Below are 12389 nucleotides of genomic sequence, written 5' to 3'. Positions count from 1 at the left end.
TATGATTGTTTTGGAACCTGCACCAACAACCTGTCACTCTAGCTGTGATGTTTGAATCGGATTGATTTACAAATTACCCTTGTGGAGTTACAGTGAAACTGGAAGGCAAGTGAATTGTTGCTAATCGAAACACCAAATGATTTATTTGTATCCAATTATAGTAGATTTTTTGGAAACATTTCTAACCCTTAGTCTCTTATGTGGTTTGAGAAGATTATGGCATTTAATATATACACATCGTGTTAGTTCGAATATTGAGTGTGCACAATTTACGTAGAGCTTTGAAGTTGAAATTTCAGTTTTCACCTCTGCTAACATCCTCCCAACAGTTTTTCATGTGTGTGACATGTATAGAGTGATCTTGCTTGCTTGGTAGACATTTTATTACACATGTTAAGATTTCTCTGACTGGCTGTCCACAGTTATATATGTGTTGGTTATCAATAAACATTCACTGAACAGACCCAGAATGTATGTGAACTTGTCTATTTATCCAGTCATGACTTGGTAGTTATATAAAATAGATGGCACCAATAATGTACAGGGTTCGTACAAAGTCTTGAATATTTGGAAAATATGCGTAATTTTAACCGTTATGTACAAGTTTAGGAATGTGCTTGAATGCTTGATTTTCAACATAATCTGGTTTCTCATCTACACAATCAAAACTCATGTAAACCAAAAATCTTTTAATATTTGAAATGAAAAAAAAAAACCCAGATGTGATGATAAAGGCCTCGAGAGTCTGGAGGTTTTTGGTTTAGGTACCTTGAAAGTTCTTAAATTGTACTCTTAAAAAGCTGTACGAACCCTGAATGTATCCATTGAAATCAACTCATTGATTTTAAATAAACAATAAAAATGTGAGTGTAGAAGCAATATTATGCTCCAATATGGAGCAGAACAATGCCACCAAGTGGTGAAGGCTAAAATTGTGTCCATTTAGTTTGCAGAGTACTTCCCTGTTTAATCTTTTGTGATGTGAATCTTCAGCTCTTGTGCTCCTTCTGTATTACTTCTAGATGATTTTTGGTTGAATATGAGATATGAGTACACTAGTCCACCTGACATACTGCAAAGCAAAAGATAAAAAGCAATTAATTGTTTGGCCATGGAAAATAATTGTTGCTACTGCTTAGCGGTTACTCAGAGTGACTAACAATGTGCGTGCCAGAGACGATAAGCTTTAGTTTAAAGATGCCTTTCATTTCAAAAAAACAATAACAGCGTTTTTGACTTTTCGTCGTTGATAACACTAACTTATCTATCTGTAAAACTCTGAGCTTATACATCCATGTTTTGCTCTGGATCAGAATTTGCAATGGCTTGCAAATGGAATTTAATTTCCCAATGCTGCTCGTTTAAGACAAGAAATGTAAACGTATTAAGAAACGTGGCCTCATATCATTTGGTCACATCAAAGTCTTCTGACAATTTCCAGTTGTAGTCAGGCACAGTTTTTAACGACATTTAACACAATATGTTGGTCGAACTGTTAAGCAATTTAAAAACAACAGAGCTGAAATAAAACAGGAAGGGAACAAATGATTCTTACCAAATGCTGAGGCCTAGGAAGTTGGTCCAAGAGAACAGGTAGTCTCCACCCACAAAGACGCCAATATAGGCTACTGCAACATTCTTAAGAAAATGTTTAATAGTTACGTAAGTTAGTGATGATCTTGTTAGCAGAAATTGTACAGGTAAAAAATATCACTCTCAAAAACTGAGCGGAAAGTTAAGCCTTGGGCTGGAGAACAACTAACTTGTTTTTGGTGCACATTTAGATCCATGTGTGAATTAAATACATTTTCAAAATAATCTTAATGTTGCATATGGGCCATTTTGAACATGTTCACTGTTTTATGATTATCACTATGTGTAGTCTGATGTAGAATCAAGATCCACGTACAGGTCAGAACTTTAATCATTTTCTATTATTAAAATAATGAATTTGGAGAATTGGGTAACCTTGGCAGAGATATGCATTGCCTGTGCTTTCTAGTCTAAAAATAGTAATCTTATCAGTGTGTTCTTACCTTTATTGCCCCCACTACTGTCGTAGTAAGTGCTGAGTTATAATAGCTGCACAGGACTATGGAATACATCAGCACAAACCTGAAAAAAAACAGAACTGAGTCTTGGGTAGGCTGAGGCAGTAATGTAAGAGCTATGAAAGGAGGATTTTTTGTTTGTATTTGGAGTGGAGCCAGCCACAAAGGTGTGACAGTATTTAAGCAGTTTGAACTGAATTATAGTAACATACCCCATGAAGCAGGACATGAGGAAACAAAAAATAAAAGTGGTTTCAACCCAGTCCTCGAATGTGACTGCCTGTGGATCAAAACATAAAAGGTGGTCAGGCAGGAACAAAAAGCATACAGTAGAATACAGTAGAATACACTGGATCGCCATATGTACCTTGTGTAAATCTCCAGTAAATGCACTTGCCAACAAAGTGGGGATGACAATGATTAGTGCATTGTAAAATAAGACACCATACTTCCCAAGGCCCTTAAAAAAAAAAAAGAGGATCATATTAGATGTAATGTGACTAAAATCCAACATACACAGATCATTTGTGGAGATGCTTGTGTAAGAAACAGCAAACCTAAATACTGTTAGTTTTACGGCATGTTAAGATTAGAAAGTGTTAATAATTCTTCATACTTTAACTTCTATATTCCAAATAAGTCGACTGCTGTCAGTATCTAAAATCATAATAGCCTAAAAAGGTGCCATATCTGGTTAAGAGGGTTGGTGTTATTCTGGTGTGTTCAAGATCCTGTTTACTTAAAGGGTGGATGAAAATACCCAAAGCCATCACCTTTGCACCTTATAATGCTGACGTTAAAAATATAATGTCCAATTTCTTTCTCCAATGTTTTGATACAATACCATGTATAGTTCAGTAATGATCTTAGACGTGCAACACAAATTAAAGCAATCAATCAATCCTAAATAATTTAGGACTTAAAGTTTAAACCTCCTTTCTACTTTGGCAGGACAGGTGTGCAGTAACACAATCTTGTTTACTTGTCTAACACAGACATTTAGTTCTTGTGAAACTACCAGGACAACACAGTGTGCGGGGAATGATACCTCAGTGCCAAGTTTCTTCTTGGTGTACACGCCGCTGGCAGCAGTAAGGGCATCATTGAGCAGAATGAAAGTATAGCCCTCCAGATCGAAGGCCAGGTCAGAACTAGAGGAGAGGAAAAGATGGAGGGAAAGCACAGGTGTTCAGTTCTTAAGTGATCTATAAACAAACCCAATTAAATGAATGTAACTAAAAAATCCATACCTTGCAGCCACCATGGCACCCAGGACTATGGCTACAACACTGTACACAAGGCATTTTGGGAATGTTTTTCTGGAAAAAAAGGAACACTGAAACATTCAGATCCAAACCAAAAGCTCATATCTTGTTTAATTCGGCCGATAAACTGATTATAAACCTAAGACTACCTCATGATACATGTGCAGTACTTTCAGACCAGTTGTGTCATAATTCTGATAAAGTTAATTGCTTTAAGATATGTGTTACCTTAGAATATATACTTCCAAGATCATTGTCATCAATATGGTGAATTTCCGTAGTACTGTAAACATGGGTAAACTGTAAAAGACAACATGTTTGGAGGAATGAAAATGAATGACCACCATAAAACTGAAAGGAGAAGGTCTACTTAAAAAAAAAAAAATTCACTCTCGAAATGATCATTTGTATATCAATTACTCACCCTGTGTCACCTTGAAATATTAGAGAAAAAAATGTTTTTCTCACATGCCTTCACCCACCTACATCAATTCATCAGGAATTTTCTGTTTTTAGATTCTTCGTTCACCGTTGAGGCATGCAAGAAAAACAAATGCTTCTTCAAGAATTCAATGTAACACGGGGTGAGTAATTGATATAAATGATCATTTGGAGGGTGAAGTATTCATTTAATTAGATAACAGCTAAACTTGTTAAACCTGAGTTTTTTGGTGCTTGCCAGTCCTGTTATATGGTTGCCAACGTACAGCAAAGGAAGAGGGAAAATCTGGCAAGAAAATAAAAGCGTTGGTATTTTGGAAAATTGAAAACAATTAAATAAATATTAATATTTTGTGAAAAATGAGAAATGCTTACTTTTAAGACAATACTTCTGTCAAAATCTTGAAACTGGACTGTTTTGCTCATTTTGGCAGCATAAAGAACAACAAGAGTGATGATCATCTGAAAGGACCAAAGTGACCATGAAATCACACACACACACACACACACACACACACACACACACACACACACACACTTACCTGGCCAATTCCCAGACACATGTAGGAAGGAAACCTGCAAAATCAACACATGAACAGTTGAAGACTAAGTGTGATCCTAATCACACTAACTAATGTAGTGTTATTAATATGCTTCCTTTGTGTGTGAGATTTCTCCATTGACACTATATGAATGACAGTGGTGGAAAGCTACACCCAGTGGTGTAGAAGAAATCCAAAAGAATTATCAAAGACCTATCACCCGAGCCACACATTGTTCTGCATGCTGCAACTCCTGAGCTCTGAGCTCATCACATGTCAATTATCTTTATATAGCCTACTTTTACTTATTGTTTCACAACCGTGTACAACTCTCAGTACCCATCTCTTACTTCTAGTTATGCATACATTACATTTCTTTTTACATTTAGTTTCATTCATTTGCCATACTGTCTAGTTTCTACACACCTACTACTTCATTTTTATTTTGTTTATATTAACTTCCACTATTTTTTGTCTTAGATTCAGATTTTTCTTTCACTTGCTGATTTGGTTTTTAGTAATTTAATGAGCATTGTTGAAGGTTCCTGAGGCCTAAGATTTCCACTGCCAGTGATTACGTCTGTTATTGTGCACATGGCTCATATCTTGAACCATTTACTCAAGTACTGTACTGTACAATTTTGAGGAACTTATCTTGAGTATTTCCATTTCCTGCAACTCCACTACATTTCAGAGGCAAATGCTGTGCTTTTTACTCCACTACATTTATCTGATACATTGTTACTTAGGCTACTTTGCATAATATTTATAACTATATATAACTTTTCACAAGGTACCCAGCAGATAAAGTATTTAGAGTAGTTAAATTCGTTACACCTCAAGCTTCAACATTTAAGTGGCGTAGGCCTACTTAATGCATTTTATTATACTCCAGTAATATAATTTAAACATTATTCTGCATAATGAGTAGCCTACATATACTTTTGGTAGGCCTATTTTAAGTAGACTATGTTTTGATGACAATAGTTTTACTTTCACTTTATTTGAATGCATGACTTTGTGACAGAGAGAGATTTCTACAGTGACATATCGCTTCTTCCACTTCTGATGAATGACTTGATGACAGCATAGCCTACCTGAAGCTGGTCAGCACGATTTTATTTACCACCGTGATAAGAAACGAACTGCCGGCGTAAAACACGGCAGAGTAAAACTTGAGCAGTCCGGAGTGTTCAACGGTTTCTTGACAGGCGTTGGCAGACATCTTCAGCTACTGAATACACTAGCGTACTACTATTAAAAATACACCCATTAGGCGTTTCAAAAACCTTTTGTACTAAAGTGGAGTCATTTCTGGTTTGGTGGGCGGTTCTACCCAAGTGAACCTGGCTGCAGACAACATGGCGGACGTCATCACGTCATTCTTCAAGTTACGCCAACAGCCGGTGTTCTGAGATGTGATAGCGGTTCTACATGCGGGAGGATTATATTTGATAGGGGATATCTGAAATCTTCAATACAGATATTATAATAGAGTATCAACATATGCTCCCCAAATTTTTAACGTACATTTACCCCTGCTTGTAATCAAAAACATAAATAAAGTCCGTTTATTTAGGGTGGCCACTTTGCTAATATCTGCTGATGATAATTAATCTTTTATGGGGCATTCATAGAGTCAACTGCTGAAACAACTTATCTGATAGTGATTTAGCAAAGCAAGCGGGATGATGTACAATGTTGTAACCAGGTTCCTGAGTGAAACTCTGTAAGAGAACTGCATGTATGCCAAATGTGACGCTTGTCTGACATGCCGAGTAAATTACCAGACAAACATTTGCCACAGTATATATGAGCACACTCACGCTGGCCAACCTGATGAATCTGCGTGTTAGGAGTCTCAATATAGCAATCAATGTATAAATATAATATAAATCACTGGTTGTCATTGTACAGTATTGCACAACACTTTCCATCTCTACTTGTTATCAGTGTCTCCACTAGAAGGTGCTATTGCATCAGACTTGTGAAGTCTTCACAGTGTAAAAGAAAAAATCTTTATTTGACAGATAAGATGAGTGGCAGATAACCACAAGCACAACTTTCTTCTTCAGCTTTACATTCTGCAGTCTGATTGTTTATGCAGGTCTATATCATATTCATATGTCATATATCTATATCATATTCTCGCTTGGTCAGAGCTCTCTTTTCTTCTATAATATATAGTCTTTCACTGGACATTAAAATTGTAGATGATAATTTGCTTCTTGTTTTGTTTGATCAGCAAAAATTATCCTTCTTTGATCAGCTTTTCAACACATTGTGCTTCGAGGCGAGATGAGCCACAGCCAAACTTTGCTGACAGTTTAAGTGCTGATAAATCTGTGCCTGGAGACTATAACAAATTAAGCTGTCGGCAGGATTTCATCATTGCACAGCTGTTATATTAATTTTTGCTGTGGCCCCATCTGACAGCATTATGTTTGTTTTCTCAATATCTTCTCTTACTCTGTTGCTGATGCCATGAAGCCTGGTTGACTTTTAAGAGCCTGACTGACTCAAAAGGGAGATTACTGGAATAAGCTGGAGGTGCTTTTCTGCCATTTGGAAGGGATGAGTTATTCACAATCATAACAGCCTGAGGACTTGGGTCTTAGTCTGATTAATAACTCAACGTTGGTGACTGTGAGTGGAGTAGTGAACCAGTGGATTACTGTTCACCTGTAGTTTATTTTGTCATGTCATCAAAACATATTTCACCTGACTTTCACATCGCCACTTTTAGATTTTGATGTCACCTAATTCCGAAATGACTCGATGTACTGTATAACTGTGGTAATAGCTGGACTTACAAAATGGATTTACATAAACCCAATTTGATCGTTAATGAATGAAACCTGGAAGACTGCACAATACAGCAACACCAGATGCTGCCTGAGGTCGAATGCCAGGCTTCAAAAGTGTTTCCCAATGAGTCGCTGTCAGTCCCAAAGCGTTTTATTTTTTAAGTTCCTTTTGCCCGTTTTTGTGCACAAATTGAGTGAAATGAATTCCTCACTTTTCTGAGTTGAATGTTAGACTACATGCTGCAGAATACTAAAAGCAGTATCAGCATTTCAGTTTACATTTAGTTTAATGAAAAGCAAACACTTTTTACACGTTAATACCATAGTATTCAAAAGGTAGTAGAGATTCCACCCACACAACATTGTTAGTAGAAAACCACCCAGTATATTTTTATATTTTATTGAAAGAAGTAATCTAATCTAAAAATCTAAAATGGATTTAAGTACAAAAACGTAAAAGAAAAATTACCCTATTTAAAAAGACATACAAAAAAGTACATTACAAAGCTACTCTGTAACAGTAACTGGAGTAAACGTAAGTATGTGCTTTCACCTCTTTGTCTCTGTTTTTTAAAAGGATCACTCACTTTGGAATTAAACCAAAAAAAATAATCAAATAAATGAGCTCATTGAAGCTTTCTTGAAGGTTTTACAGCCTTCTCTGTATGTAGCAGCTTGTCTTCATGGGATTAGTCATGACAGAAGAGGAAAAAAGGAAGCGGGTCAGAGTTTTGATCATTAGAGGACAAGATCAAACACAGAACGTTTAAGTCAAATTTACTTTCATTTCTTTAATGATCTGGAGTTCCATTTCCAAGGGTTCCAAAGTTACAGTATTTATAGAGCCCTCAGACATAAAAAAAATTCTATCTGTAGCCTAGTCTTTGAGGGCTCTGGAGTCTCTTGCTCTCATTTGTCTTCTAGCGCTTGTAAAAAATAAGTTATGACAAAGAACAAATGTGTAAATGTGAAAATGTACGTATTACCAAATACATTCAATTCAGTATTAACATGATATTCACAAGTGTCCTCTGATGGTGAGTGTTGGCCCAGATAATTGATCATAACTTTAGTGATTGGCAGTTGTCCCCCTCCCTCTGGCTGGTGGTTAGACTGCGTTTCTTGATATAGCCAGAAAACAATCAACACACTTTGACCTTCATCTCTCTGAAATTATTGAATATTATTTGCAAAGAGCAGCAAAACGTCTCTCTCTTCATAGTTTGACTATTGCTAGACAATCATCGCTGGTACATCTGGAGGCACAAATCACAAACAAAAATATAATGTATTAAATCACATTTTACAGAGATTTCTTTTTGTTTTTGTTTACAATGATTGTATTATAAATGCAATGGTGGAAGTCATATTCACATTATTTACCACACTATAAAAAAAAGACTCCATTATAAGTAAAACTCCAGTGTTTAAACTTTTACATAAGTAGAAGTACAAAAGTATTAGCAACAAAATATACTTAAAGTATTACAAGTAAAAGTACTAACAATGCAGAATGTCCCCATTCCATGTTGTTATTGGATCATTATTATTGATGTGTTAACATGTAAGCCATACTTTATTGTTGCACACAGTCAAAGTGGAGCTGATTTTAGCCTACTGTTGTATAGTTTGATCTATAACAATGCATCCAATTTTATAAAAATCATTTGTTTTGTATGTAAAATCTTAACCTAAAAAAGTAGCTGTTTAATAAATGTGGAGTGAAAAGTACAATATTTCCCTCTAAAATCTTGTGGGGTAGAATTAAAGAGTATAAAATGGAAATACTAAAGTACTAGTATCTCTCATCAATAAAAAGAAAAAAACATAAGGACTGACGCAAGCTCTTGAAACACCAACTGTGAAAACACAACACACAGACAAATTTCGTGAAATTGTTCTTTCTACATCTCAGTAAGCTGCTTTCAGCTTGTTCTGTTTGCTCATCCGCTGCAGCACCATCAGTGTTCTCTTCACTTTAGGATGAGCACATATGGGCTTCTTCCTCTCCTTTACATACAGTCTGTGGACCCACAAGCGAAGAAAAATATGTTTCAGTTGTAGATACTAAGTTAGTAAGAAAATTAAGCATTTGATAACTACAAAATCACTGTAAACATTTGTCTCATTGTTGATCTTCACTGCTTACATCAATGCAGGGATGTCACAGGCGCCGCTGCTTTGCTGTATGTCCCATCTTTGAACCTTCAGCAGCAATGCCACAGGGATGTTCATTTTTGTTGTGATGCAGCATTTTGGGATGCCAGCTGCAATATGGGATTAAGATCAATAATAAAGATGTTGGAAACTAAATGTATTTGTTATAGACTGATGAACTGTGTCTGTGTGCTATCAGCACAGTGCAGTCAACTTAAATCTCCAAATCTGTTATTACGATTTAGGTTTTGTACAAGACTTTTCTCAAGAGCACAATATAATATTTCGGACTTGGGTTTGGTTGGGTTTCAGAATAATACATAAAATTCCCAAAAATCTAAAGCTTTAGGTTGTAAAACTAAAAAGCAGCTTGATGAAACAGCTGTAACAACAACAAAATGATTTACATCCTCTGCTTAACACATGCACATGCTCATTTAAACTTTCTAGGTTGATATGAACAGAAATGTGAAATTCAATAACTGTTTACAACATTATTATTTATGTTTGCACCGTACAGAGAGGAATAGTTACCACACACCTGTACTCAGATACAAACTGATTCAATACTAGCTTTTTCTTGGTTTTAACATGAGTATTTGTCATGAAAGTGGGGTCCTTACCTTCAGTAGAGGTGATGGCCAAAGTACACAGACAGGCAATCACAAATGCAACTTTCATATCCATGATGAGCAAATGAGCAGAGGAAATATTTACTTGCTCTTTAAATACTTGCACTGAACACACACACACACACACACACACACACACACACACACACACACACACACACACACACACACACACACCCCTACCCACCCACAAACAGAGGCAAGGCAAGTGTGTGAACACAGTGCTTGAACCATTCAGCACCTTTGTGAATGCAACATATTGGGAAAACAAGGTTATGAAACAATGATGAGTAGATAATTAACCCATGGTAGTTTTAAAGTCTTTATGAAAACAAATGTTACTTTCATTTTGAACCTGACTCTTTGTTCAAACTGCTAGTGCTGGAATCTGGATGAGTGTGTGGTACAGGTATGCTCCACTCAGACAGGCTCCGACAGGTTCAATAACCACTCTTTTCAACGGGATCTTTTTTTGATTGATGCAAACTAAATGAAAGCTCAGCAAATGCCACACCCAGAATCACAAAAAAATAGGACATAGTTTAAACAATTGGGATCAAATGGAAACTCAATTGAGATCAAACGTCAAAAGTCTTAAAACAGCGTCAAACATCACAGTTAAAAGTAAAGGGAGATATATCAAATGGCTTATTTAAAGTCTTGAGCCAATTTAGTATGTGTGATTAGTGCAAGGCTCTGTAAGAATGTTTTAATGTTGAAAAAAAATATGTATATAGGCCTACCATTTGGGCAGCGGTTTGGAGTAATGTTAATTGGGGACAATCTTTCAACATGAGGACCTGAGTTCAAGCACCTGAATCAGCAAACATTTGCCCTGCTCAAGTGTCCATGAGCCAGACTCTTTCTCTGTAGACGGCCCTGACCTATGACCTCCCTGCAGAGAGAAGAGCTAAAAAACTAAATTTCCAGATGAAATTAAATTAAAATTAAAATCTGACCTTTGGCAGCATAGTCTTCAAATACAAAAGAGTGCAGGCATCGACAAATAAATGCTTAATTGACATACATGAATCAATGTTGACAGATATGGATCTGCCGACAAGACGCTATGTTGACTTAGAAGCTCCAACTTTCATGTTCATTTATTCATTCATTGTGTGCTCCGGTGTGGTTTGCAAACCTTTTTCGCATGTTGCGCAATTTACCTGAGCGTGCAAACCCAACAATTTAATTTTTCGTCAGGGGAGGGGAATTCCAACTGCTCCCCAGGGGAATTTTTCTGGTAGCAAGAGTGACAGACTGACTACTTAGGTGTTTAGGAAAGTTGCTGATGAGTTCAAACCAACACATGCAGTGTCTTTGTGATGTTTGGTTTGCATTTCATTTTTGAGCATGCAACAATAAATACCTGATCCCATATAAAGCCTTAAAATCACAAGACTTATTTTGTTTTCCCTCCTGTATGAGCCAGATTGACATAGGTGTAGTACTCTCTGACATGTTTTTTTTTCTTCTGTAAATCAAATCTGGAGGATTTGTTTTGGTCTTTAAAAGAAGCCACTGTGATCTGGTTTGACTACATTGGCTTACGATTATTACATTTACTGACTGCTTGAGAAGAAAGAAGAAGTCTGCCTTCTTGTCACTGAGTTGATTTTTTGACAGAGAGACCACAGTGCATGTTTCCATTAATAAGAGTCTGCAGCCATGCTTGATGGTAGTGCTCAATCAGAAAATGAAGGCATCATTTAAGTTGATACAATTTATCCTGAGGGGGGTCATGATGTGTATCGCAAATGTCGCGACAATTCATCCAATAGTTGTTATAGTTGATATTTAACTCAAAACCAAGAAATTAAAAAAAATGTGGCAGCTGCATAACTGCAGCTTTACTGTATTTTCTCCATTTTGTTTCATTTCAAAATGTCTGATAAGTTTACTACTTATTAAAGGTGATCTCAACTATAAATGAATAGGAAGTCAAGCAGAACTTTACAATAATTTAGCCATACAAAAATATGTCATTCAGGGCCCCAAAGTGGTCGGTACTACTACTTTAAGTTAATGTGGTCTACACATTATCTGTTTGAATTCACTGTTATACTACTACTAAGTGATCATTGTAACGCAAACACAAGATGCATCAGTTTTATGACAACGTTTTTCAGATATGGCCCACAGGTATTGAGTCAGTCAAAACAGGTTAATGTCAAAATGTGGGAGGTCCCGCATTCTGTTTCATCTTGATCTGGAAAACATTTCAGACAAACTGCCATCACATGCAGTTTTGGCAGAAACATCAGCTTTCAATCATCACACACACAAAAGGAATATGACAATTAAAATCCACTTCCTTTCATTTACGCAAACTGGACATGTTGATACACAACAGAGAGAGTAGTGTGCTTGAAGGAGATGAATAAAAGGTACGGCATTGATTAGAACACTGTCACATTATGTTATCTGTGCAACAAGTGATGTGTTTGCTGGACTAGCCTACTCGATAAATGATTTATAACAACCAACTTTTAAT

At 36.3% G+C, this 12389-nt stretch overlaps 2 protein-coding genes across 2 annotated transcripts; both read right to left on the bottom strand.

Annotated features, from left to right (window-relative positions):
- Window positions 1-113: 113 nt before the first annotated feature.
- On the bottom strand, window positions 114-5651 carry slc35d2 (solute carrier family 35 member D2). Its single transcript, XM_031305484.2, has 12 exons — window positions 5397-5651; window positions 4300-4333; window positions 4133-4219; window positions 3976-4043; window positions 3545-3616; window positions 3302-3370; window positions 3100-3202; window positions 2419-2511; window positions 2264-2331; window positions 2037-2115; window positions 1556-1638; window positions 114-1072 (listed from the first exon to the last, which is right to left on the bottom strand). Exons 1-12 carry the CDS (start codon window positions 5522-5524, stop codon window positions 967-969), a joined length of 990 nt encoding a protein of 329 aa, XP_031161344.1. The 5' UTR covers window positions 5525-5651; the 3' UTR covers window positions 114-966.
- Window positions 5652-7877: 2226 nt separating this feature from the next.
- Window positions 7878-10067, bottom strand: ccl27a (chemokine (C-C motif) ligand 27a). Its single transcript, XM_031306033.2, has 3 exons — window positions 9887-10067; window positions 9256-9373; window positions 7878-9129 (listed from the first exon to the last, which is right to left on the bottom strand). Exons 1-3 carry the CDS (start codon window positions 9948-9950, stop codon window positions 9018-9020), a joined length of 294 nt encoding a protein of 97 aa, XP_031161893.1. The 5' UTR covers window positions 9951-10067; the 3' UTR covers window positions 7878-9017.
- Between the last annotated feature and the right edge of the window lie 2322 nt (window positions 10068-12389).

Source organism: Sander lucioperca, chromosome 2, assembly GCF_008315115.2.
Source record: "Sander lucioperca isolate FBNREF2018 chromosome 2, SLUC_FBN_1.2, whole genome shotgun sequence".
In the NCBI taxonomy this organism is placed as follows: domain Eukaryota; kingdom Metazoa; phylum Chordata; class Actinopteri; order Perciformes; family Percidae; genus Sander; species Sander lucioperca.
The sequence above is the reverse complement of the archived record's forward strand: the minus strand, read 5'-3'. Positions and strand labels throughout refer to the sequence as shown.

Bases quoted from the DNA above. Each gene is read 5' to 3' on its own strand.
- slc35d2 (XM_031305484.2), bottom strand. From the start codon at position 5,524: ATGTCTGCCAACGCCTGTCAAGAAACCGTTGAACACTCCGGACTGCTC. The intron at 2,512-3,099 runs GTATCATTCCCC...TTTTTTTTTAAG, and splicing joins AGAAGAAACTTGGCACTGAG to GGCCTTGGGAAGTATGGTGT. The intron at 1,639-2,036 runs GTAAGAACACAC...CATTTTCTTAAG, and splicing joins CAGTAGTGGGGGCAATAAAG to AATGTTGCAGTAGCCTATAT.
- ccl27a (XM_031306033.2), bottom strand. From the start codon at position 9,950: ATGGATATGAAAGTTGCATTTGTGATTGCCTGTCTGTGTACTTTGGCC. The intron at 9,374-9,886 runs GTAAGGACCCCA...CCCATATTGCAG, and splicing joins GGCCATCACCTCTACTGAAG to CTGGCATCCCAAAATGCTGC. The intron at 9,130-9,255 runs GTAAGCAGTGAA...GTGGGTCCACAG, and splicing joins TGTGACATCCCTGCATTGAT to ACTGTATGTAAAGGAGAGGA.